Raw genomic sequence first — 26,146 nt, 5'->3', positions numbered from 1 at the left:
TGGCTGCTCCTGGGGAAAGCTGTGGTGGGCCCGGGCTCGTGGCAGCGTTTTTATATTTCAGGGTGAAGAGCGGAGGAACAGGCAGGAATTGTTACTAATCAATGACAGTGGAGATGTCCCCACGCCCCAAAGCGCAGAGGCACCGCGGATCTGAGGTGGGCACAGCCCCAGCCCCGCAGCACGGCTGTGCAGTGGCAGCAACACTTTCTGCTCCCTACGGGATTTGTGGTGAGGGACCTGGCTGGGCTCCTCCGGCCAGGGCAGCTCCCCCAGTCCCGGGGTGCTGCACTGTCCCCTCCCTCAGGAGCAGAACTGGGGGCTGCGGAGCCGCTGGCCCGGCCCTGCCTGAGGCTGCAGAGCCAGACACGCTCCTGTGGGGCTCCAGAGCCCCAGACCTTTGGCACGCCAGAGGCGCAAGGCACTGTCAGCACACAAAGAACAGCATGTCCCGGCCGAATGCTCCCACAGGAAATTCCCCCAGCTCCGGCAGCTCTGCTGGAAGCACTCCCGTGCCCCTGCTGAGCCACGGGCCTTTCTGAAGGCAAACGCCTCTGCCAGAGAGGAGGAGCCACAGCCGCACCCGGTCTGGCACCCGGGCACGCAGGCGGCAGGGAGGGATCCATCGCAGCAGCGCCAGCTGGGTGCTGAGAAGCCATCGGGGGCCGGGAGGATGCCGAGGCTCCGGGCGCAGCCAGAGCGGGGCACGGGGAGGGCAGTGCGGGTCCTGCCGGAGCGGGGCTCCCGACAGCGGCAGCGGGGATCGCCCCGGGAGCCGCGCGGTGCCTCGGGCCGGTCTATGCGCTGTGGAAGATGCGGATGCGCTGGGCGATGTCCTGGCGGCACAGGGGACACGAGTGCAGCCGCTCGCAGCAGCCCTGGCAGCAGCAGACGTGGCCACAGGGCAGGAAAATCATCCGGGGCTGGGGGAGAGACAAAGAGGGGACGCGGAGAGTGCTGCTGTCCCTGAACACCGGTGCCAGCACGGGGGGAGCTGGGGATCACTCGGGGGGTCTCAGTATGAGGGGCAGAGCCCCGCACCACGATCTCCGTCCCGCCTGAGTGTGCGGGGCCTGGGCTGTGCCGAGCGGGAGCGCCATGGGACACGGGGAAAGGACACGATGGGACACAGGGGAAGGACGCGATGGGACACAGGGAAAGGACGCGATGGGACACAGGGAAAGGACGCGATGGGACACAAGGAAAGGACACGATGGGACACAGGGAAAGGACGCGATGGGACACAAGGAAAGGACGCGATGGGACACAGGGAAAGGACACGATGGGACACAGGGAAAGGACGCGATGGGACACAGGGAAAGGACGCGATGGGACACAGGGAGGGACACGATGGGACACAGGGAAAGGACGCGATGGGACACAGGGAGGGACACGATGGGACACAGGGGAAGGACACGATGGGACACAGGGAAAGGACACGATGGGACACGGGGAGGGACACGATGGGACACAGGGAGGGACACGATGGGACACAGGGAAAGGACGCGATGGGACACACGGGATGAATGAGCAGCCCCGTGAGCGCTTCCCACGGCCGGTGGGTGGAACTCAGCGAGGTCCTGCCCAAGCACGGAGCCCTCTCTGGCCCTGCCCTGCCCTGCCCTTCTCTCGCTCCATCCCCGCTGTGATGCCCAGCCCCGGCCGTGCCCGGGAGCTGGCGGGAGGAGCACCCGGGCACTGGCAGAGCCAGGCTGGGGACAGAGCCCTGGAGCTGCGCTGGATCCCGTCCTCCCTCCGCCCCCGGCTCCAGCCCCGGATCTCACCTCCTGCTCCATGCACACAACGCACTCTGACTTCTTCTCGTCCCACTGCAGCGGTGGGGCCGCGGGGCTCGGGAGCTCCTCCAGAGGAGCGCTGGGCTCGGGGGCCGCAGGGGCCTCGGTGTGCTCCGCCCTCCGCAGCTCTGCAAGCACAGCCAGGTGAGAGTGTCCCGGGCGCTGCCCATCGCCCACTGCAGCCCCGCCTGCCCTCCCTGCCTGCCCTCCTCACACACCCACGGGGTGTCTGACCCGCAGAGCTCCCTGCCCCACTCAGGTACCGGCTGTGAGTGTAAAACGGGGCAGAAAAGAACCGGGAGTACCTGGGATGGCCGTGGCCGCAGCCAGGATCTCCTGAGCCCGCCTGAGGATGGCACGCTGCAGACCAGCCTCTGTCACACCGAGCTGTGGGGCAAGGGGAGGGTGTTGGCCCCAGAGGGACAGCAGGCTGGTGTCCCCAAGGGGATACTGAGAACTCCTGGACATTGCTGGCAAGATGTGGCCGTGCCAAGGAAAGCCCCTCTGCCAGGCACCAGGAATTCTCTGGTGCTATTTCTACTACAGAGAGCATCTGGAGGACGTTGGAAGATGGAGTCAGGCTGCAGCTCACCCTGCAAGTCTCTGGGAGAGCCACAGCCCACAGGGACAGGCAGAGCAGCACAGACACCTGTCCCTGTGGGGAGGTGACACAGCAGCACCAGCACACAATGATAGGACAGATTTAAATTTCAACAGAGAGCCCACACCCACCGGGGTCACCAGTGTGCCACCAGCACAGCTGGGCTCGGGGCAGGGACAGGGACAATGCTGCTGGTGTCCCACCATGGCTCTGCTGTCTCGTACCTTCTCCAGGTCACTGGCACTCATGGTGCCGAGCATTTCCAGGGATATTCGGTGGTGAGCGAAGACTGGCACGTACTGCTCAGCAGAGAGCTCCAGCAGCAGGGTCACCAGCTGCTGCTCCAAACCCTTCTCCTGCAAAACACGGCATGAGCTCCCAGACTGCACCCCTGAGGCCAGGGGTGTGCTTGTCCCTGCCCTGCTCCAGCTGTGCTGCATCCCAAACACACCAAAGCCTGGAAGCCCAACAGCTGGAGCAGCTCTGGCCCCAGGTGTTTCATGGGCACGGTTCAAAATGTTGAGGTCTGGAAATCTGAGCTGGGAGGGATCCCAAGGATCATTGAGTGCAGCCCCTGTCCCTGCACAGACCCCCACCAACCCCACCCTGGGCATCCCTGGCAGCGCTGTCCAAAGGCTCCTGGAGCTCTGGCAGCCTCGGGGCCGTGCCCATTCCCTGGGGAGCCTGGGCAGTGCCCAGCACCCTCTGGGGGAAGAACCTTTCCCTGCTCTGCAGCCTGAGCCTGTCCTGGCCCAGCTCTGTCACAGTACCAATAGTCTGTATCTGCACAGATAAATCTGGCTATAATAAGAAACCCAATTTGGCTCTCCTATTTCAATGAACACCTCTCTAGGTGAACAATGATAGGACAGATTTAAATTTCAACAGAGACCCCAACCAATCCCTTCCAACCCTAAATGCAGATGTATCATTAACCCAGGGAGCTGGGCAGTGTTAAGACCCAGTTGCCTAAACCCGAGAGATTCAAACCCCTATAAAAAGGGCAGGCCTGACAAACTCATTGCTGTGAATGAACCTCGGTCAGTTCATGTCATTTCTGTCTGCAACCAACGTAATACAGCTCCAGCCATTCCCTGGCTCCTGTCCCTGTCCCAGGGAGCAGAGATTGGAGCTGCCCCTCAGGAGGAGCTGCAGCCCCCAGTGAGCTCCCACACATGAAAAACCTCTTTGGCAATCCATTGGGATTGGATCTGTGTGAGAGGTCAGTGCCCTGCTCCCAGCCTTAGCTCAGGGGTCTGTCCTCACTGCCCCCAGAGCTGAGCAGAGCCACAGTGGGAGCAGGAACAGCAGCAGCACCTGGAGTTTCAGGGAGAGGGGCTTCTGGTTCAGCAGGCGCTGGTACTGGATCAGCCAGTAGTTCTCCTGTTTGGTTTCGCTCTTTGCCTCCATTTCCAGCTGAAAAACAAACTCATCCATTCAGCAGTCTGGGGGAACGTGGCCAGGGGGGTTCAGGGTGAGTGTGCAGGAGGGAACCCCCAGCCTGGGCAGAGCCAGAGCACTGTGATGGGACAAACAGGCATTTCTGGCTCCTGGCCCCACTTTGAACCCCTCCAGCCCAGAGCTGTGCATCTCCCTGCTCCCGTTTCCCCAAGGCCTGAGGCTTCTCCTGAGGCTCAGGAGAGTCTGGAGACCCTCAGGATTGCAAGACCACAACTCCCATCCCTTGTGCTCATCCTGCTGACCACTCCCTTCCCAGCAGGGTCACTGATGGTGATGATGGTGCCCCGTGCTACACCACAGAGTGCTGCTGTGCTCCCCAGCTTTATGTTAGAACTTCCTGGGGCTAAACTGGCCTCTGGATCTGGACACAGCCCTTCACTCCCACACTGATCCATGGACTCTCCCTGCAGCCAGCCCAAATGCTTCCTCATCCACAGCACTTCATGAGGGGCTTCATTACCAGGATTTGTTGCAGTTCTTCCTCCCTTTGCTTCTTCTCCTTGAGCAGCTGCTGCAGGAGGCAGCTGAGTGTCTGGCGCTGCTCTGTGACCGCTTCCTGCAACAGGAGAGGTCTGGCAGCCACATCCCCACGCTGCTGCCACCCTGTCCCCTTCCCAACAGGAGAGCTCTGGCAGCCACATCCCCACGCTGCTGCCACCCTGTCCCTTCCCAACAGGAGAGCTCTGGCAGCCACATCCCCACACTGCTGCCACCCTGCCCCTTCCCAACAGGAGAGCTCTGGCAGCCACATCCCCACGCTGCTGCCACCCTGCCCCTTCCCAACAGGAGAGCTCTGGCAGCCACATCCCCACACTGCTGCCACCCTGTCCCCTTCCCAGCAAAGCCCCTGCCAGACCACACCAGTCCCTGTGGCTGTGCAATCCCTGTGCCCCACAGCTCAGATCCTCTCCTAGCAGCTGGCGGGGCAGAACCAAGCTGAACCTGCTCCTGTCAGCCCTGCCCTGCTCTGCCCCAGCCCACCCTGGCTGCAGCAGCTCCTCCTCACACCATCAGAAGTTCAGCCAAAAGCATTCATGGTACCCCTCCTTTGAGTCATGGAATCTCAGACTGGTTTGGGTTGGAAGAGACCCTAAAGCTCATTTTGTTCCACCCCCTGCCATGGGCGGGGACACCTCCCACTATCCCAGGTTGCTCCAAGCCCCAGCCAACTGAGAAAAGACCACCTGAAAGTAGGTCTGGAATCCTGCAGGCAAACAGGACAGGTGAGGTCCCCCTGCTTCGGGATGCTTCCTTTCCCTGGGGTCTCACCCCAAGCACACCAGGGCAAGGCCAGGCATCCCTGCAGCCACTCCTTGGCAATGCAGAGCTAAGTGGCTGGGAAATGTCCCACCTTGTGGCACCTCTGCAGCTTCAGTCCCACTCACCCATATCTGGCAGAGACCAGTGGTCATCAGCCACCAGGACTTCAGATGGACAGAGGAAAAAGGATCCTGTTACACTCTGAAGTTTGGGGAAACCTCCATTGATCACAGAATCCCAGACTGACTGGGCTGGAAGGGACCTTAAACCCATCTTGTTCCACCCCTGCCATGGGCAGGGTCACTGTCCCAGGGTGCTCCAAGCCTGTCCAGCCTGGGATCAGGACCCTGCAGAGGGACAAGGCCCTGGTTAACAGAGGAACTGCTGCCTCTCCCAGGCCAGCCCCACCTCCAGGTGACCAGAGCTGTGTTGCCCTGACAGAGGCAGGAAGCATCAGGACCTCCACGGAGGGGAGAGGGACAACGGATGACGGGGGGGAGCTGCTGCAGCCCCAGCAGGGACCCTTTGGGCTGCACAGCACCAAGGGCAGGGGGATCCAGAGAGATCCAGGCCTCATTCCTCAGCTCCTGGTGCTGAAGCTGCAGGTGGGAGCCCTGGCAGAGCCCTGTGTCCTGCAGTGCCCTGCAGCTCCTGTGCTCCCCAGGGTCACACTTGGTCTGCCCTCCACGAACTCCATGTGGTCCCACCCTCTGCCCCCCAGCACCACCAAGGGACACAGAGGAGCTGTGTGAGTCTGGGAAGCACAACCCAAGTCTGAAGGATCCAGGACAGGGCTGGGGGGCACTGCTGCCCGAAGTGAGCACTTAGCACTGCCCTGGGGGGTTGTCCCTGGTTTGGGGCTGACTAAACAGGTGACCTGACCTGGCACATGACACACAGAACAAAACAACTGATGATGCAAAAGCATCATAAAACAAAATTTAAAGCCAAGCTGCTTAAGCTAAACCTGGTATTCCTCCATGTGTGACTGCTGATGACGTCAAAACCAAAACACAACACAATGTAAGAGGACGTGCAATGCACAGCAGGCAGGTGTTTTTGGGGCAGCCAAGAACTGGATTGCAAAATCCTTCCTCACCCAGCACACCTGGAACTGCCCCTCCCTTTCAGAGCTCCTCTGTCTCTGCTGAGAATGCCTGGGGATGTTTGGGAGCAGCACTGTCCCACATTCCCAGGACACAGAGGGGTTGGTGTGTCCTGTGCAGAAGGAGCTTCAGACTAAGCATAAAACCATCTGGAAACTGCCAGGAGCAAGGGAAGCAAGTGGAGCAGTCCCAAAGCAGAGAGGGTGGGCGGCAGCCCAAGAGCCCCACGTACCTGCAGCGTCTCTGTGTCCAGTTCTTGCCTCTTTAACTCCAGCTGTGTCAGCTGCAATAACTCTGTTTCTATTAATTTAATCTAAACAGAAGATGAAACATTTTTTTTACTGACATTTAAAATGACTTTATTAATGCTCTTTTAAAATAAGGTCTGACTGGCAAGGGCAGCACTGCAGAGCACCCAGAGGTTGGGAGGAGCTGCTTGTGCCCTCTGGTGATGTGTGTGCTGAGGGCCCCTCTCCTTTTACCTAAGGAGCTCTGTCCCCCCTCCAACTGTCTCTCTGCTCTGAACACCTTCTGCTCCAGTGTGCAATCTCACTGCAGTCAGTTTGTGCATCCAAACCTTCTGCAGCCACTCTGGAATGCAGAGCTCTCCCAGCAGCACAGCTCAGACCTCAGACTCCGGGGACCGTGCCCTGGTTTCCAGTGCTCCAGCAATCCCTGGAATTGCAGCTGGGGCAACTGAGACACAGAGAGGTGAAGTGAGGTCCCCAAGGTCCCACAGCAAAGCCAAGATGAGAGCCCAGCTCACTCCTCTGCCAGGACACCAACTGCCCCAGGCCACGCTGCTCCTGCTGGCCCCAGGGCTCTGCCCCAGCTCTGCCCCTGCAGCACGGGGTGGGAGGGGTCCCAAGGGTGAAAGGTGCAGCCCTGGCATCAAGGAACAAACTCCCTCTATTCACAGAACAAGAGGGAGCAAAATGCAGCGCCTTAATGGTGAACTCAGGCAATGATGGAGACCTGTCAGACAGGTCACAGGCTTCCAGCAGAGACTGGTCACTGGACACTCAAAATGTCCAAGCCCTCAAGGTAATCCACCAAATCCTGACCTGAGACTTTTCTGCTGTGTCACATCAGGAGAGGGAAGATTCTGAAGCACTGTGTCAGAAACCAGCAACCCTCCTTCCTGCATCCACCACTGCTGCCTTCCCTCCTTCCTGCATCCACCACTGCCACTCTTCCATCTTCCTGCATCATCCATCACTACTTTCTCCACCAGCTCCTGCTCTTGCCCCTGACTACATCACTGCACCTTCTGTGGAATGGAGCTCAGAAAGGCAGGCTGAGAATGGGAAAGAAAAGGTGAAGTTATGGCTCAAGGTGCAGCTCTGATGTGCTGGATGGAGATGCAGTGGACTCATGTGGAAGCAGCAGCCCTGCCAAGTACACAGCCTGAAGGAAATCAGAGGGGCAGCTGCAGATCACCCCTGGAGCCAGTGCAGGCGTGTCCTCCAGCGCTGAGGTGACTGAAGGAATGGCAATGCCATCAGCCCCAGGAATCTAAAACGTGCTTGGACACGCGCTCCCTCAGAGCTGGGTGTAACCAACACTGCCCAACTCCCTGCTCCAGAGCTCTCAGCAGTACCAGAGCTCTGCATGTGCTCAGTCCCTGCTCTGTGCTCACAGCCCTTTGTTCTTCCTCCCGGGGTCTCATCAAGCAGCAGGATGAGCTGAGGAGCTGGTTGCTCTTTCCTCAGTTGCTGACTCACCTGGTTCCTGATCTGCCTGTGCATAAGATCCTTCTTCACCTGGAGAGCTTCAAAGGCAGTTTTCTGCATCTCAATCTAAGGGACAGGCAAAATCCTGCTTAGTGAGGTGGTTGGTGCCGTTGCTGGTGGGCTCAGAAGCTGCTGCCTTGCAGGGACTCAGTAGAAGTCCCTGAGTGGTGCTTGCTCTGATCAAGTGTCCTGAAACACAGCTGAGAGCCCAACAGGTAAAGCCCACCCTGGAGACATACAGAGAAATATTAATGTTCTCCAAACATTTATCTGGAATGCTCTGTGACCCCAGTTCTCCTTTTCAGCAGCACTGAGTAGCCAGGCTGTGCTGCAGGGCACAGCTGCCCAGCACTTCTGAGAACAAACTTTGAAAATGCTTGTCCCAAGTCCCCCAGGAAACTTGCCAAAAGACAGGACTTCTGTCTCAAAATCCCCTCTTAATCATTGTGTCACTTTTGCTTCCTATGATGTCTTTTTTGAAAATTTGCTCTCTAGATAAAATTTTTTTTTTCAACCACCCAAGTTAGTTTGTCAAAATAGCAGATATTCTCAAAGTTTAGCATGTAGTTTTAAATAGAATCACTTCTACCACAGCCCAGCCACTGCAGCTCCTGTGACCCACTCGGGATCCTGCTCTCCCTCCATCCCCCATGAGCAGTTTGCTCCTTTGCCTACCTGCTGCAAGATCTGACTGACAGCTTTGTTCTGATCCAGCTGCTGCCAAGCCAGGATTTGTTGGAACTTCTGATCCATCTCAGCTAGGCTGCAAGGAAATGGATGTACCATGGAGTTAACGCCAGGTCTGGGACTCTTGAGGCAAACCAGAGGAAAAGCAGGCAATGGGGAATGCAGGAGGAATTTCTTGCAGACCAGGGGGAAGAGCCGTGGCACTGCACAGCTGAAGGTCACAGATTTAACACCTCCTTCCCTACACCCAAACCAAACCTGCACCATGGGCTCCTGTGGACCTGTTGCCTCAGGCTCACAAGGCTGTTTTTGGTCAGTGCCAGAGTAAAATTTCTCATCTTGTCATAAACAGTGAGCCAGGACGCTCTTGGTATGTGCAGCAACACTCACGTACTGCCTATGCACACACAGCATCCTTGAGGCAGCCTGGGAGGTGAGGGGAGGAGCTCTGGGCCACAGCTTGGCACTGAAGTGCCTCAAAAAACAGGAATACAACTGGTCTAAGTCCCTCCTCCATGTTTAGCAGAATTTAGAAGGCAAAATAAACAGTGCAAAAAAGTGACAGTCCCCCCAAAGTGTGATTAACATGCAAATTGTGCTCGTTAGAAGGTGGTTCATTTAAGGGAGCCTGACAGTCTAATTTTCACTGTCCTGTGCTGTTACAGCTGTCCTGCTGCATTCCAGCAGCTCCAGGGGTTCCTGGTGTACTTAAGGGAATGACACTGCTGAAAGGAAGGGATTTGACAGCAGCACCACCAGCCCCAGACACCCCCAGCACCTGGAGCAGGCCTGGCTGATGAGATCCTGCCGACGACACTCGGAGGTCATCTGGAGGAGCTTGTTCTTGTAGGTCTCAGCCAGCATCTGCTGCATGGCAGCTGGGGACAGAGGGGACAGCGGGACAGGGGGACAGAGGGGACAGCGGGACAGGGGGACAGAGGGGATGGAGGGGACAGGGGGACAGAGGGGACAGGGGACTATCAGTGCCTGCCTGGCCTGGGTGTGCAGAGCAGGACTCACCCACCAGTAATTGCAGCCACTGCAACCAGCTCTCCTCTCTCATTGCTCTTGCTCTTCCCCTTTCACTGATTGCATTCACTGAGAACTGTGGCTCTTTATTGTGAAAAGAGCTGAGGAAACTCCACTCTGCCTGTGCCTGCACCTCTTCAGAGCTCAGAGAAGCCCAGGCACTGCCTACCAGCCCTGAGATCACAGAATCTCCAGGGAAGTAGCAAGGGATCCCAAGGATCATTGAGTGCAGCCCCTGTCCCTGCACAGACCCCCACCAACCCCACCCTGGGCATCGCTGGCAGTGCTGTCCAAAGGCTCCTGGAGCTCTGGCAGCCTCGGGGCCGTGCCCATTCCCTGGGGAGCCTGGGCAGTGCCCAGCACCCTCTGGGGGAAGAACCTTTCCCTGCTCTGCAGCCTGAGCCTGCCCTGGCCCAGCTCCAGCCCTTCCCTGGCTCCTGTCCCTGTCCCAGAGCAGAGAGGAGTAAGTGTAAGACTCTGCCAGCCTTACAGGGACTCCACCTTCTGTTTCTCTGGAGAAACACACATGGTCATGGTCAGCAGGAGCAGAAAAGGCTTCCCAGCACCATTCTTGTTCACCAGACATGAACCTGATGGATTAACAGAGAGCTTGGCCTGTGCCTCATGGAGAACAGGCAGGGAGAAGAGGCAGGAGGAAGCCTTGGGTCAGCTGTGGCACATGGGCAGTGCTGCTCCCATCAGGGAATGTCAGAATGGGTGTGCCAGAGCATCTCTCACATGATTGCCACCTACCCAGGGCATCTCCAGGGGAATCAGGTCTTTCACAGAACCACAGAGTCACTAAGGTAGAAGATTTTTAAGATCATCAAGTCCAACCATCACCACCACCATGTTCACCACTAAATCACATCCTCGACTGTCACATCCACATTTTTTCAACACTTCCAGGGATGGTGACTCCACCATGGCCCTGGGCAGTCTGTGCCACCTTTCCATGGAAAAAAAATTCTAATATCCAACCTAAGCCTTCCAGCTTGAGGCTGTTTCCTTTTGTCCCTGGGAGCAGAGCCTGACCCCCATTTGGACACACCCTTGTTTTAGGCAGTTGTAGAGTGAGAAAGTCCCCCAGAGCCTCTTCTCCAGGCTGAGCCCTCTCAGCTGCTCCTGGTGCTCCAGATCCTTCCCCTCATCTCCCCAAAGCCCTGTCTGGACTTACAGGCCACTTCCCTCCTGCGCAGCTGCTCCGTCTCCTCCTGGGTTATTGCCATCAGCTGTTCCATCCTGATTCTGCCAACAAACAACAATTCAGCCACTCCTTCAAAAGAGCCCTTTTCCCCTGCCCACACAGCAGAGAGTCTCAAGGCTGGGCAGGTTCACCCTGCTCAGAAAAACTGGGCTTATCAGAGACACCAAAGCCTCGGTGACTTTTTGGTGAAGAGCCTCTAATTTTTATGGGAGACAACACAAAATTTGCTCAAAACCACGAGGACAGTGCCTTTAGACAGGGAAATGGATTTTTCTGAGAGACAGAACAACACAAGGTGCACACGCTCTCCCCAAACAGTGCCAGACCCTTCCCTGGCTTTCCTTTCTCCTGAGGGTGGATGAGCCCTGCAGCGCTGGCCCAAGTGAGCAATGCCACTGCAAGCAGCAGCCTTGCTCCCTCCCCACCAGCCCTGGCCCTGTTCCAGCACATTCCCCCCACCATTCACCAGGTCAGGAGCTGGTGTAGAGGAGGAACAACCTGACAAACAGCTGGATGATGTTCACCCAGTCTGCTGGGCCACAGAGAGCTGGCTGAAGGGGGGTGGGCAGCTCACAGGCAGGGCAGAGCTGGGGACAGTCACTTTTGGTGGCTGAATGGCAGATTTGCTTCCCAGCTACTCCTCCCAGCCTGGATGTGTTGCTGGAACATCTTCATAACTGCCTTGCTTGCCAGCAGATGGAGGATCTCTGCTGGGCCTTGATATTGGAATACAGAGTTTTGTTCCCAAATTCATAATTTAGGACCGTTCAGAGATGAAAGAGAAGTAAAATCACCCTGGGTGTGCCAGACTGGGCAGGACCAGGCACACTGAGCCCAGTGTCTTGTCTCCCACGGTGACCAGAGCCAGCTGCAGGTATGGGATGAACCTCTCCTGACTTAGGGTGGATTCAGACTGGTGACTCTGAAAGGAAGCTCCTAGCCCTCTTCCCAGCCTCTTACCCCTTTTCCAGACAGGTTTGTTTCAAAGAGACTCACCTCTCGTTCTCCAAGGACTTCAAAATGTCTGAACTTTGTTTTTGCCTAAAAAAAAAAAGATAAAACAAAAGCTTTGCATCAAGCTGTGTACCTAGAGGTCTCCCAGAGGGCAGAATCACAGAGTCACAGAACATCCTGCACAAGGATCATCCAGCTCCAGGCCCTGCACAGGACAACCCCAACAATCCCTCCATGTGCCTGAGAGAAAACAACTTTGCTGTCAAGCACATCAGAGCAGCTCTCAGCAGGCTGGGCACCTCCCATCAGCACCAGCTCACATGGAGAGCCAGCAGAGACAGGCAGGGGCACCTTAACACCTCAAATTTGCACCTTCCATGAGGAACTCGAATTTCTCCCATAGCACTGCAAAATCCCAACATCGCACATCCATGAAAGAGTTTTTTTCCAAGATGCAAATTCCATGTGCCTTAAATGGTCTTTGGGAGTCCAGGAGCTAAGGCAGCTCCTCCAGACATCGATCCTGACCAGGTCCAAAGCACTCAGGAGCGAAATGAACCGCTCAAAACAACATGTCAAAAAAAAAAAAATCAGAGCAAGACCCCCTGGAGCCCCACCTCTGGTTGTCCTTCAGCAGCTTCTGGATCCGGCTGGCAATGCCCTGCTCTGTGTCCTTCAGCTGCTGCAGCAGCTTCAGCCTCTCCTGCTCCAAACAGCGCTGGTGCTTCGACAGACCCTGCTCCAGCCTCTGCTGCTCCTGCCCAGAGCAGGGAAAAGCAGGAGAGGGTGGTGGGTTTGGGGAAGGCAGTGGGTGCCCTGGAAGGGCCCTGCCCAGCACACCCACCTCTCTCACTGTCTGCAGGATCTCATCCTTGTTGCTGGTGAGCTGCTGCACCAGCAGGGCCTGTTCTTGCTGCCCCACGTTCAGGCGCCGCTCAAATTCCAGCTTCTCCTGCGTTTTCCTTTCCTGAGAGGAATAAGAAGAAGGACGAATGACAGGAATCTCCTTCCCCAGCAAGAACATATTCTGGCAAAAAGGTAAAGCAAGGCACAGCAGTCCCTTGCAGAGAAGAAGGGAAGCCAAATGGCAAACAGGAGGCTTGTCGAGGGGAGGGGAATGTGCTCTCCTTAGGAACCCAAAAACTGGGAAGCAGAAGCTGCTGCTCTTTTCATAACAATCTCCAAACTCTTTCATGTCACGAAGCTGAACTCCCTGGGCATCGACTGATACCAAACCAGCCCATATAAACACGTGGAGGGAAACCCAAAATGCAGCTGGGTTCAGTTGCACATGGCACAGGACTCCCTTGTCTGAGGGAAGCAGCCAGGTCCGAGCAGCTCGAGCCAAAGGCACTGGGGAACTGCATGGCAGGAGCTTCTGGTAATTTCAAAGTGAGCCTTGCACAGGGGAAGAGACAGAGACCAGGGAAACAACAAGAACAAACTAAAAGTGCAGCCAGGTGAGGGGAATGAGAAACAAAACAAAAAGTTGGAAAACAAAAACCAGAAGCAGACCCATGCTGCAGACAAAGCAGTTGCAGGGGTTGATCCGTACCTTCCTCTTCTCATAATCCGAGAATCTGCTCTGAAAATTAAGCAATATCATCAGACATTTACTCCCAGGGCTTTTTTGTAGCTACTATTAACCCTGAGCACATCATCCCCTCACTGAGTGAAGACATCAACCAAAAGCACAGGAAAAAAGGCCCAAAGTCCAGTCATTCAGGCTTCTCCAGGGACAAAGGCATTGACTGCACTTGCCAAAGAGCAAAGGAATTAGCACAGTTACCACAGCTATGGGCCCAACCTCCCCTTTCCCATGTCTAGCCTTGGCTGGGAATCACAAGGTCCTTCTGGAATTTACTGTCCCCCTCAAAACACACTGCACACTCCATGTCCCACTGTCACCCCTGTCCCCGGGCTGCATCATTGCTTTCAAGGCTGGAGACAGTTCCTTGCGTCAGTGTGGTGACACCAGCCCCAGCTCAGGAAGGAGATGTGCCACCCTTGCACACCCTGTGCCTGGCTGCTCCCTCAACCCCAAAAGACATCTCTTGGAGGGGAAGGTGATGAGGGATGATGTGCCAAGTGCTGTGAGGTGCTTTGGTGGAGCACAGAGACAAATCCCCACCCCTCTGGTGCAGGGGAGCCTCACCTGCCACTCACTCTCCTCCTCCAGGTACTTCTCCACTGTCCTGTCCACCTCATCCACTGAGGTTCCTCCTCCATCGCTCTCCAGCGTGGGGAGCGGGTACTGTGAGGGAGGGTAGTATGCAATTCCACACTCTGGAAGGCACCAGATACAAAACAAGAACATTTGGGGCTCAAAGACCTCCTTGGCACCAAGGCTGAGAGCTGGCTGGTGTGTGGGACTGCTTCCCTCTGCCCACACACCAAGGAGTGCCTGGCAGGGCTCCTCCAGCTGAGGCAGGATGGACAAGGGCTCTGGGAGGAGGTGGTGCCACTGCATCCCCACCAGGACAAGGGTCTGCTCAGACAGAAACACATCCTGCACTTCAGGCTTGGTGATTTCTGCAGGGCTGCAAATGTTACTGCCCAGACCAAAATAAGTTCTGACTACGCCTTGCAAGGCACTTCCCCTGCATAAAACCTCCACCTGAGCTCCCTGTCTGTACTGAACACAGAGTCTGTAAACTTACAGTATACATTTCCTTTGTCATTTGAGTTTCCCACCTGTTTTCATCATTCTGATAACAACCTGCAGGGCTCAGGTCCTTCCTCAGAGAAAATGAGGGCAGCAGGGACCTTGAGTGACTCCTGAGTCTCTCTCCTTGTCCCAAGGCAGTGACAGCTGGACAATACCTAATCCTCCCACAGGATAAAATCCAAATAACCACGGGATATGCACTGACTTCTTATGGTTCACTGAGACAGTCTGACCCAGCCACTCTGGGTTTTAACAAACCACTCTGCATTTCAGTGTGCAGGGCCCAGGGAAGGACTCGTGTTGTGCTGTTTGCCAACAGACAGGTAACCAGGTGTGCAGGGCATCAGCAGCCACCCCGAGCAGAGCCCACCCAGTGTCTGTCCTTCAGAAATGCCATCTCTGGGCACAGCCCGGGTGCTCCTGGCTTACCCTTGCAGAGGAACTGCTGGATGGCCTCTGTGCCCGCACTGCAGATGTCAGGGGGTGGGTAGATCATGGCAGAGGCATCCAGGGTCAGCGTCTCCAAAAGAGAACACACAGAGCTCCGGGTTATTCTGAGTCCAGACAGAGTCCAGCTGCAGCTCTCCTTGCAGCTCCCCAAAATCTTACCTAATGTTACCCCAAATCCTGACATAAATGGGAATGTATTGAATCCCTGCTGGGTGTCTGGCACCTTCCAGAGGTGACTCCACTGTCCCTTATTTGGAAGCTTCTGAGCTGGCCACTCGTGGAACATTGCTCTCATGCAGGCACTGGCACTTCATGTTTAGGTACCAGCGGTCAGAGCACTTCTCAGCTCCAGACATTCCCCACTCCATGTCAGGGAGCTGGATTCAGCATGGAAGCAGGGATGATACCAGGGCATGGAGAGGAGTCCCACAAAGAATGAGGGGAAGAGCCACTTGTTTCGTCCCACTGTGGCCACTAAAAGGACCTAATGCTGCCTTTTGTAGGGAGGGGCTTAGGAGGAAAGCCTAGAAAGGAACCAAGCACAAGGAACCAAGGAACCAACCACTTTACCAAGCACAGGGGGCAAAGCTGCACAGATGCCTCAACTCGGGCTGGCTTCATAAGTGAAGCAAAACATGTGTGAGACAGGAGAGCATTTATTCACACCTTCCTGCTGGTGTCTGAACCAGCCCTGCGGCCCCACACTTGCACCATTTAGTACTGACAGGTTTGGTAGCCAGAAGGCAACATATCCATAAAAATCTTGCTTCTTTTCCCATTCTGTATGTGTGCACTTCAGAGAGCCATAAACCCTTGGAAGCTGACAATGAGTTTCAGATCTGCCAGGGTGACAGAGGCAAGATCTGTGCTCTTAGAGATAGGTCTGGCAGGTAAAATCCAGGGGTTCACTCTCTGAATCTTTTGTCATGATTAAATGGCAAAATGATCAGATTAAATGGTAAAAATTATCAGAAAAGACCAGAGCAGGTACACAAAAGTTATTCTGGACAGTGTGAACAGCCCTGTTACAATCCCCTGCAGCACATCCTGTCCAGACCCTAACCATTCCCCTCACAGGCTGGATTTATTCCCAGCTGAGGGCAGCAGGCTGGGCAGGGCTGGCCCCAGGGCTGGCTACCTGCAGGGTGCGGACGTGGGCCAGCAGCCGCGGCAGCTCCTGCAGCACGTTCCCACTGACATCCAGAGCCCGCAGGCTCCGCAGGCCGCTCACGCTCCCGGGCAGCTCCCTCAGCTTGTTCCCTACAGGGACAGAAAAGCCAGTTAGAACCATGGAACCTTCCCAAAACAGGAGGCAGCAAGCTCATCTGCTCCAGCAGCGATCCATAACCACACGTACAGCTCATTTCCACAGGGACTCAAAGGCTGTCACTGCCCACCAAGGGCAATTTGGGATCCAAATCTCCTTCTCAGCTGAGGTCACTGCTGCAGGCTGGATCTGTGCACTTTAGCAGGACAATATTTGTAATATGGAATGTTCTTCCTTTGGTCTAAGCCCCAGGGATGGGAGGAAGGGGACTGAGTGTGGGGCTGCAGACCCCAGGCTCAGAGCCCAGGTGCTGCAGACAGACAGGCAATGACCTGAGCTGCCTTCCAAGTTCCTCACCCTCCACTGCCTTCCCTGTTTCACCAAGAGCTCCACATAATTAAATCTCCCTTTTCTCCCAGATTTGTGGCATTGCATAGCTGGAAAATGCCCAGGAGTCCAGAAAAGAGCTGTGACCTTTGTGCTCGGGCTGTGCAAACCTGGTGGGAATACACAGGCTCACAGGACCCAACTGTAATTCGGTTTATCCGGCTGAGTGCTCTGCTTGCTTTACTGGAGGGCTTGAGGCTTAGATCATTTCTCCTGCCTTGCCAACTATTTGAGTTCAAATTTTCCTCGTGTTCTTCCTCAGCAAAGAGTGTAAACCATATGGTGCTTGCCTTGGTTGAAAGGAATAATTGCTAATGCAGCTCAACATGACCAGATAATAAATGTGCTTTGCCCAGAGCAATCCCATTCCATACCTTTCACATTGAGGACCTGGAGCTGGGCAAGGTCTCCTATAGATTGTGGAAGGCTTTTTAAAAGATTCCTTTCAAGGTTTAGGACCTACGGTATTAACAGAAAATATATTCAAAATATTCATCTAAGTCTCTTGTCTTCTACACATGTCTTCTGATGGGACCTTCAGGCCCAGAAGTACAACTTGAAATTGGTTGTAGATAACACTTCCAGGGTTAAAAAAATGTATTTTCCACCAGCCCATGATAAAGGGCATGCCAAGCTACTGGGGGCAGTGAGAAACCCTGCTCACCACCACCATCTGGTGCTGCATCCAGATGCAGGAACTGGGAACTGGAGTGCAGGGCAGCCCTCTCTAACCCCAACTCCCACAGGATGAACCTAAAGCCACCCCCTGGGCAAAGAGACCCTGAGTGTGCCCTCAGACACTGCTCTGGGTTCTCAACATAACCACACCAGGGAGAACAGCAAAACCTGAATGTCTGGGGAGATCACCAGGACTCTGCTTGGCCATGGGAGCCACTTGGGCTGCAGCAAGCTGGGAGAACATAACCAAGCCTGGCTTTTCCTGCTCTTCTCCTCCTCCTCTCCTCCTTTGTTCCTGCCCTCCCTCTAACCAGCCAGTTCAACAGCAACAGTCAGGGTGATGTGACAGATCTGACAAAACGGCACCATCATTTCTAATTAATCACAACAGAAGTTGTGATTAATTATAAACCAAACAGCAGTAACCCCACATCCCTGCTGTCCCCAAACATGCCCTGTACAGACACCTGGGATGCAAATCTTTTACCTGAAGAGCTGTCAGCTGACCAATATCAGCAGGAAGTGATGCCAGCTGGTTGTCATGCAGATCCAGAACCTGGAAAAGCAGATGTCACCAAACAAGGTTGGGAGCAAAAGTCGTGAATTATCTCACAATGAAAATTGTTTCCAATGGGACTTTGAAAAGCAGCTCAAGTTTTCCAGGGGGCACGGGTACTTAATTCTTGGAGGTATTTAGGAAATTCAGACATCAGTAACAAACAAGAGGCAAGGGAGAGCAGTGACACTGAGGGAGATGTCCCACAAAGCTGGAGAAACCAACTGGATAAATCATCCCCTTGGAACCAGGCTGGTATAGGAATTCCTGTAGGATCAGTGAGCTGAACTGCTCTTTGGAAGCTGAACTGCTCCAACAGCAGCGCAGGGAGAGGGCAGGAACAGACCTGGAGACCTCTCTCCCTCCACGTGGAGCTGCTGAAATGATTCTGCCTCCTGGGAAATCCCAGCACAATGGTGCTGCAGCCCTGTCACACCCATCACCAGCTCCCTTCCCATCCCAGTGACCCTCCAGAGCAGGGGAGAATGGATGTACCCCATAACACAGCCAGCTCTGCCTGACCACCACCAGCAGCGAGGCTGCTCCGGGGGAAATGGGGGGATTCTGAAGGGGATAAATGAGTCGTGGGGCTGATGGTGATGGTACACAAACCACCCAGTGACTGCTGTCTGCCAGCCTGGGAGGTGAACCCAGGAAAGGCAGGTGGCACACCCTGGTACTGACTCCTGGCAAAGCCAGTCAGGCAGAAGGGATTTACTTGGCCTGCTGTGTTCTCAGGCAGCCCAAATCCAAGGAAAACAGGCTGCAGTTGAACTGTTAAGAATCACAACTACCTTCACGGTTATGAGACTCAGGAGGCTGCAGGACTTTGGAACTAAAGATGTCAGATTATTTGTATGAATAATCAGCACCTAGGGAGGAAAAAAAACAGAAACACAAGAGACACCAGAACAAGCACTTTTGTTGAGATTGAACTGGGGAGGCTGTATGAGAGCTCAATATCTTATTCACTACCATATAAAACATTAAAGTAGGAAATGGATTGTCAGAGAAGGTCAAACATTTTACATGAGATCTAAACCAGAGCTCAATTCCTCACATGAAAAACACCCTTAGATGGGCTAAGACAGGAACAACCACCTCATCTTTCCTGGCAGAAATTAACTTTAAAAAACACAGGATTGATCTGACTCAAACTGCTCCCTACGTAGTATCACACACGTGGACAGATTCCTTACAAGCAAATTCCCTCTGGACCACCATAAAACAACCACACACAGTCATTTCCAACATGCCAATAATAGGGTAATTAACATAATTCTGTATGTTAATAGAATAATTTAATAATTTACTTATAATCATATTAATATAAATAATACAAATATATTTATTTTATATAACTGTATTTATAATATACATAAACATATATTATATATTAGAAATATATATATCAATAATTTAATAAGTACAACACTACCTTTTTTTGCAAGACCTTACAAGTTGCAAAGGCCCCATAAGGAACCTAAAAACAATTTAAAAAAAAATCATGTCAAATTTCTCTTTTAAGCAGTTCGACACTGTCCACTTGTAAAAGTGTGAACAACTCAACTGAAAATAAAAGTGATGCTTAAAATCACTGCCCTCTGATTATAGCCCAGTACTTCCCAGGGAGCTTCCATTTAAGCAGCTTCCAGTGGCTCTCCGTGACACAAGAGTGTCACACGACAGGCTCAGGCTGAGGCAGGAGTTCAAGCCTTGTGTGATTTAATATTCACTGTGCAGATGAGTTCAGGCAAAGGTTCGATTCAGGCATCACTGAGATGCATTCTGTGGCTTGGCAACCTCACCACCACGCTGCGGTGCGCTGAGAGAGAAAGGTGAGCACCAGGCAGGACAGAGTGTCCCTGATGTGCCAGGAGAGGGGCAGGCAGACAAAGGAGATGCCAGTTCAGCCCCTGCCAGGCACAGCTGGGCACTGTGACCTTCCCTGCAGCACGGAACCAGCAGCAGCCAGACTCCTGCCCGTGGTTAACTGGGAAACCAAACAACAATGAAAATCAAACAGCAGCTTTATGGTTCAAGCCAAAAGGAGCTGCTGGGCATCCCAGAGCAGCTGTGGCCTGCAGTGGAGCTGGCTGCGTGGATCCTCTGCCACCCTGTCCCACACAGCCTGCAGACCCACACACAACCTGCTGTTGGCTCCTGAGCTTGGAACAAAACATCCCAAAGGCTCAGCAAAGCCATTTCACACTGCACAGCAGCAGCTCTCCTCTCCAGGATGGTGTCAAATCTCCCCACCTTGCTTGACAAGGCCATCCTGTATTCAGGATCAACATTTTAGAAGAATGAGACAAGGAATAAAAATTAAAATAAATGGGTTTCTGCCTGAGGCAGGCCTGGCTGCCAGCAGGAAAAGCTGTGTCTGGGTGCCTGGCACTCTGTCACTGCCTGCCCACACACCAGCAGACAGACAGTTTTTCATTTAGTTGGTTGCCATAAAAGAAGCCAAGCTGGGAGTGAGACTTCCATCCTTAACCAGCAACTTGAAAGCAGGACTAGGGTTTTCACTTACACAGAAAAACAACCATGGGTGGCAGACTGTGTAGCTCTAAGATTAGAAATACTCAGCCTTAGGCAAACCAGCTCTGTCAGGACCAGCAAAATTAAGCCATGAGGTCCCAAAGTAGGGTCAAACAAGGTACTGGTGAAGGGTATGAGACCACTCTGCCCTTCTAAAGGATTCCCAGGACAGAAATGGTGTGGAAGCATGGACAGGCAAAGTCCCACAAAAACAAACAAACAAACAAAAAACCAACCAACCAAACAAACAAAAAACCCCCAAAGAAGCCCACAGCTGAAAGCCAGAGCTCAGGAGATAGAGGAAAAGGTGGAGCAGCAACAATTTCTGTTCAGAGGCATGAGAGTAAATCTGAGAGTGGGTACCAAGAGACAGACAGAGAATCAGAGCTGTGAGTGAAGACTGGAAGTTGTAGAGGACTTACCTCTGAGAGCTCACATCTGGATATGTCAAGGGTGTCATCAGCACCAGCTTCTTTTGCCTGGAGAGGGAAGAAACACATCCAGAGAATCAGACCATACAGAAATACAGCACCTCTTGCTGCATCTTGCCCAGAGAGTTTGTGGACTCCCCATCCCTGGGAGTGTCCAAGGCCAGTTTGGATGGGGCTTGGAGCACCCTGGGACAGTGGGAGGTGTCACTGCCCATGGCAGGGGTGGCACTGGACGAGCTTTAAGGTCCCTTCCATCCAAACCAGTCTGGGATTCTGTGGTTCTGTCCCAAAGTATTTTCCATGTTCAAATCAAATCCACCCAAGGCAGCTGCTAACAGCGATGAACCTGGACAGACACCACTAACCCATGTCCCCAAGGGCCACATCTACACATCTCTGGGTCACTTCCAGGGATGGTGACCCCACCACTGTCCTGGGTAGTCTGCTGCAATGTCTGACAAAGCTGTTCAAGAAAAAAAGTCCTAATATCCACCCTGAGCCTCCCCTGGCCCAGGCTGAGGCCGTTCCCTCTGCTCCTGTCCCTGTTCCCTGGGAGCAGAGCCCGACCCCCCCGGCTGTCCCCTCCTGTCAGGAGTTGTGCAGAGACACAAGGTTCCTCTGAGCCTCCTTTTCTCCAGGCTCAGCCCTTTCCAGCTCCCTCAGCCTCTCCTCATCCCTTCCCCAGGAGATTCTTGGTGCCAGAGCATCCTGGTGAAATCCTAATCCAGGAAAACAAACAACAACATCTAACAAGTTGATGTGACAGGAGGATAAGAATAATGGGAAGCAAAAGAGGCACAAGGCAAGGCAGATACGATGGGATGTCACAGGAAAAGCAAACTGGGAGATCTGTAAGGACAAAGGGGCATGGAGGAGAAATGAGAGCTGGGGTCCCAGCTGCAGGCTGGCAGGAGGTGGGGTGGAGGATGCCCCACAGAACCACACAGAGGGACACAAGTGGCACAAAGGGGAGCTGAGGTGGGAGGGCAAAGGCAGACAGGGAGGAAGGAATTCCCTGAGGTACATTAGGAAGAAAACCTGCTGTCTTGGTGGGATCAGGAACACGATTACTGGTCATGGAACACGGTTACTGGTCATGCAGGGGATGTACCAAATCACCTGGAGCCAGGGCCAGGCACAGAGCACAGAAATGACCCTGGCACTGCTCACCAGGCACATTTGGTACTCAAGGATCAGGTACAGAGCACAGAAATGACCCTGGCACTGCTCACCATGCGCATTTGGTACCCAAGGATCAGGCACAGAGCACAGAAATGACCCTGGCACTGCTCACCAGGCACATTTGGTACCCAAGGATCAGACACAGAGCACAGAAATGACCCTGGCACCCTGGCACAGCTTACCAGGCACATTTGGTACTCAAGGATCAGGCCCAGAGGACAGAAATGACCCTGGCACTGCTCACCAGGCACATTTGGTACTCAAGGATCAGGTACAGAGCACAGAAATGACCCTGGCACTGCTCACCAGGCACATTTGGTACTCAAGGACCAGGCACAGAGCACAGAAATGACCCTGGCACTGCTTACCAGGCACATTTAGTACCCAAGGATCAGGCACAGAGCACAGAAATTACCCTGGCACTGCTCACCACGCACATTTGGTACTCAAGGACCAGGCACAGAGCACAGAAATGACCCTGGCACTGCTCACCAGGCACATTTGGTACCCAAGGATCAGGCACAGAGCACAGAAATGACCCTGGCACCCTGGCACTGCTTACCAGGCACATTTAGTACCCAAGGATCAGGCACAGAGCACAGAAATGACCCTGGCACCCTGGCACTGCTTACCAGGCACATTTGGTACTCAAGGCGCTTCCGAGCATCATCGCTGGGTTTCTTCTTCCTGGAGAAGAGAGGCATCTTCAGTCCTGACTGGCTCTGTCCAGGGGCACGGATGGTCAGTGCAGAGAAAGGCTGAGGAATCCTGGGGTCTGTGTCTGCTGGGGAGCCTGGGCTGCAGAACTGGGACCTAATAAGTTTGGGGGGGAAATTAGAAGAATTGTGTCAGCAAATGTCTTTATTTAACTGGATCACACAGGCAGGTTCCAGCACAGGGAAGTACAAACATGAGGCACTCAAGCACTGCTGTGGTCTGAGAGGGGTTGGTGGTCTGGGTAAGCACTGGGATAGGCACAGAGAAAGGCTGCTGAGGGGTCAGAGAAATGCAGGGTCCAGGAATTAAAAGGAATTAAAAATTAAAAAACTGTATCAAGAAATCAAGCACCAGGAACAAAAGTCAAATGATTTAAACTCAAAGTCAATTCTGGCACAAAAATAAAGAACTGAGAGTAAGGATTCAGTTGGTTCAAGTGTAAGGGAAGTTGAACCTGAGAGTGGAAAGGCTGGGTGAGGAAGATGCCTGGTGGAACCAGGAGTGCAGGTGGCTGAAGGGCAACAGACACCAGCAGCTCTGGGACAGGGCTCTGACCCAGCAGGGGAGAAAAAGGAGCTGTTGGCAGATTTTGAGGGAAAGGCAGAAAGCTGTGTCTGGACAAGGAATGGGGAGAGAAGCTGGTAACGAAATGGTGCCAGTGGGGATGTTGGAAAAGAGATGGGGCCAGCTGAGCAATGAAATTGAGGAGAAAAAGGGGTTTATCTGTGGCTGTATGGCACCAGGGGGCACAAATGGGCAATGCAGCAGGAGCCTGAGCTGGGGCTGCAGGTGAACCTGAACCTGCAGGGCCTCCCAGAGGAACCTGACACAGGGATCTGCCTGGGAGAAAAGACTGGGACATGACAGAAGAGAAGGAGCAACAGCGAGCCCTGAACAGGGAGTTACATTTTAAACACTTGCAGAGACTTTGTTAGACGCTGTTTTTCTGTGCAATTTAAAAATCAGCACAAAAGAGTCACTGCTTCACCAGTGGAGCAGTAGCTGGCACAGCTACACACTTAACTCAGGGCTCAGTGGAGCTCAGGCGCTGCACATAAAATGCTGGCTCTCTGCCAGCTCTGTGTCTGCAAAGCAGGGAGCCACAGGATCCAGACAGGGATGTTTCCTGAGCAGGGAGAGATCTGCCAAAAACACCGTAAAATCTTTACAGATTTTTTTTTAACTGTAGAAGTAAAACAATTCAGTCTAATTCATCCAAGTCTAATTCAACCCTCTTCCTTTCACTGCAGGAACAAGGAGGCAGAGAAATCCTGAGTCACTGTCCTGCTGTCCTGCTGTCACACCACTCAACGGGACAAGCCAGGGGCCACAGCAGGATGTGGCTACAAACTCACCTCCAACAGTGCTGTGGCTCTTTCCCTGCCATCCCAATTTCTGCCTCTTTAACCAGCTCAGATCATTGAAATGCTGCTCAGACCGAGCTACCAGGACAGATGTGAGAGCCAGAACTCGAAGGGTTGAGCAAGAAGGGAAATTGACTGTCAGGGAAATGCTGGGCAGCAGTCAAGGCCAAGACATCAGAGGCACAAACAAAAGGAGATTTCAAGATGAGGACGCAGAAGGAAAAGGTACTTGCAATAAGATATCCTTGAATTGATGACCATGTTCAACTCTGCTGAGCATTTCTCCATCCCCTTGTCCCACCTCACCTTTCCCTACTCCAGCCAGATCTCACTGGTCATGGGGATAGTGGGAAATCATCAGTTTTCACCCAAGAAAATGGAAAAGACATGAAGGCTGAAGGGGGGACAGTGAACAGGAAAAGAATCGTACCGGGTGTCAGAAGATGAAGGATCAGAGATTTGTTAAATGGATTGAACAGCTTTTAAAAGTGGAAATTTGCTTTAGTGACGACACATCAAACCCAGCAGCCAGCAGCGAGAAAGGCTCTTGGCACATGACCAATATATGATTTAATTTTTATTTATTAAATTACTTAAAGAACTGCCTGTAAGTGCTCGGGCCAGCACCCACCCTGCAGGCAGTGAGCACCCATGGACACCAAATCCTGATCCCAGTGCTCCCTGCAGTGAGCACCCATGGACACCAAATCCTGATCCCAGTGCTCCTGCAGGCAGTGAGCACCCATGGACACCAAATCCTGATCCCACTGCTCCCTGGAGGCAGTGAGCACCCATGGACACAAAATCCTGATCCCAGTGCTCCTGCAGGCAGTGAGCACCCATGGACACCAAATCCTGATCCCAGTGCTCCTGCAGGCAGTGAGCACCCATGGACACAAAATCCTGATCCCAGTGCTCCCTGCAGGCACCAGCTCTGCCTGAGGAGCAGCCACACACTCAGGGTAGGCAAGGGCACAGGAATGTCCTCTGGGTGTTTCTCGGTCTGCTGCTGTTGGGGTGATGACAGCAAAATAAACACGAACATCTCATTTTACTAATAACTGTAATTAAAACATAGCAACGCAGCTCTGGAAGAAGCCCCAGTTTTAAAAAAATTCTGGACACCATAAATCCATCTGTGGACTGTAATGAGACAAGGTGAGGGCATGGGAAGAAAAGATGTTTTATTTAGTCTGGGAAAACACTCAGGAGCGCAGTGAGTCAGGGCCTGGATCTGGGTGGGCTCCTGAAGGTGCTGCCTGGCCCTGGGGGGCAGAGGTGTCACCAGACAGCCACTGGCTGCTCTGGCTCTCTGACAGGTTTTCAGCAGCCAGCCCTGCAGTCACTGGAACAGACACAGAGGAGGCAGAAGCTGAACTGCGGCTCTGGAACTCGTTCTGCTGCATCGTTTGCTCTCTGTGCTGGAGTTGCCACCCCCGCCACAGCCTGAGCCTGCCCAGGGCCTCCCCTGGTAACCCCTAGAACAAATCTCCACTCGTCTTCAGCAGCCCAGCTCTGCCTCTCAGTCCTTCCTTTCCCCCACCATCTCTATTCTCTTCTGCTTCTCTCTGCGGGTCCCCGCAGGGTTCCCCTCCCAGGGTCACACAGCTTCCATGCTCCTCGTCTTCTTTACCCCTCCCTCATCCAGAACAGCGCCGTTCTGTGCCCGAGGGCGCAGAACCTCGGAAGGATGAAGGACTGAGTCGACCCTGCCGGGACGTTCGCTCGCAGCTCTCGGGCACCGGCCCAACACCTGGGGAGAGCAGCGACAGTGAGCGAGGGCACCGCCCGCTCCGCAGCGGACACCGCGCGGCTCCGGGCACCGCCTAGCTCGCGAGCCCTTCCGAGGAGCACCCCCGAGGTGCAGTGCCCGGTGCCGGCCCGGGGCAGCCCCAGCGTCCCCCAGCGGGTCCCACAGCGAGTCCCCCCTCTGCTGACAGCCCCGCTCACCGCTCGGCGCCGCCATCGCTGCCTCACCGCCGGGTCACGTGATCAGCGGCACCAGCGAGAGGCGCGGCCGGAGCGCCGCGCCCCGCCCCCAGAGCTCGTGCGCCCCCATGCGGCCGGAGGAGCG

General features: G+C 54.1%; 1 protein-coding gene across 3 annotated transcripts; it reads right to left on the bottom strand.

Moving 5' to 3' along the window:
* Nucleotides 1-26,085, bottom strand: LRSAM1 (leucine rich repeat and sterile alpha motif containing 1). Of its 3 annotated transcripts, none has more exons than XM_040083243.2 (25): nucleotides 26,023-26,085; nucleotides 22,624-22,804; nucleotides 20,801-20,857; nucleotides 19,276-19,320; nucleotides 18,632-18,709; nucleotides 17,769-17,837; nucleotides 16,978-17,062; nucleotides 16,088-16,209; nucleotides 14,929-15,019; nucleotides 13,987-14,117; nucleotides 13,387-13,416; nucleotides 12,676-12,798; nucleotides 12,449-12,588; nucleotides 11,874-11,918; nucleotides 10,848-10,918; nucleotides 9,420-9,519; nucleotides 8,630-8,717; nucleotides 7,946-8,020; nucleotides 6,454-6,534; nucleotides 4,316-4,411; nucleotides 3,712-3,810; nucleotides 2,619-2,750; nucleotides 2,099-2,180; nucleotides 1,782-1,921; nucleotides 1-920 (listed from the first exon to the last, which is right to left on the bottom strand). In XM_040083243.2, exons 2-25 carry the CDS (start codon nucleotides 22,693-22,695, stop codon nucleotides 795-797), a joined length of 2,178 nt encoding a protein of 725 aa, XP_039939177.1. In that variant the 5' UTR covers nucleotides 22,696-22,804; nucleotides 26,023-26,085; the 3' UTR covers nucleotides 1-794. The 3 variants fall into 3 exon arrangements, with proteins under 3 accessions (XP_039939177.1, XP_039939175.1, XP_039939176.1); XM_040083241.2 differs by lacking the exon at nucleotides 26,023-26,085 and adding an exon at nucleotides 25,706-25,756; XM_040083242.2 differs by lacking the exons at nucleotides 6,454-6,534; nucleotides 26,023-26,085 and adding an exon at nucleotides 25,706-25,758.
* Between the last annotated feature and the right edge of the window lie 61 nt (nucleotides 26,086-26,146).

Source organism: Hirundo rustica, chromosome 20 (assembly GCF_015227805.2).
Source record: "Hirundo rustica isolate bHirRus1 chromosome 20, bHirRus1.pri.v3, whole genome shotgun sequence".
Taxonomy (NCBI): domain Eukaryota; kingdom Metazoa; phylum Chordata; class Aves; order Passeriformes; family Hirundinidae; genus Hirundo; species Hirundo rustica.
Note: the sequence above shows the minus strand (reverse complement) of the source record. Positions and strands in the feature narration are given on the sequence as shown.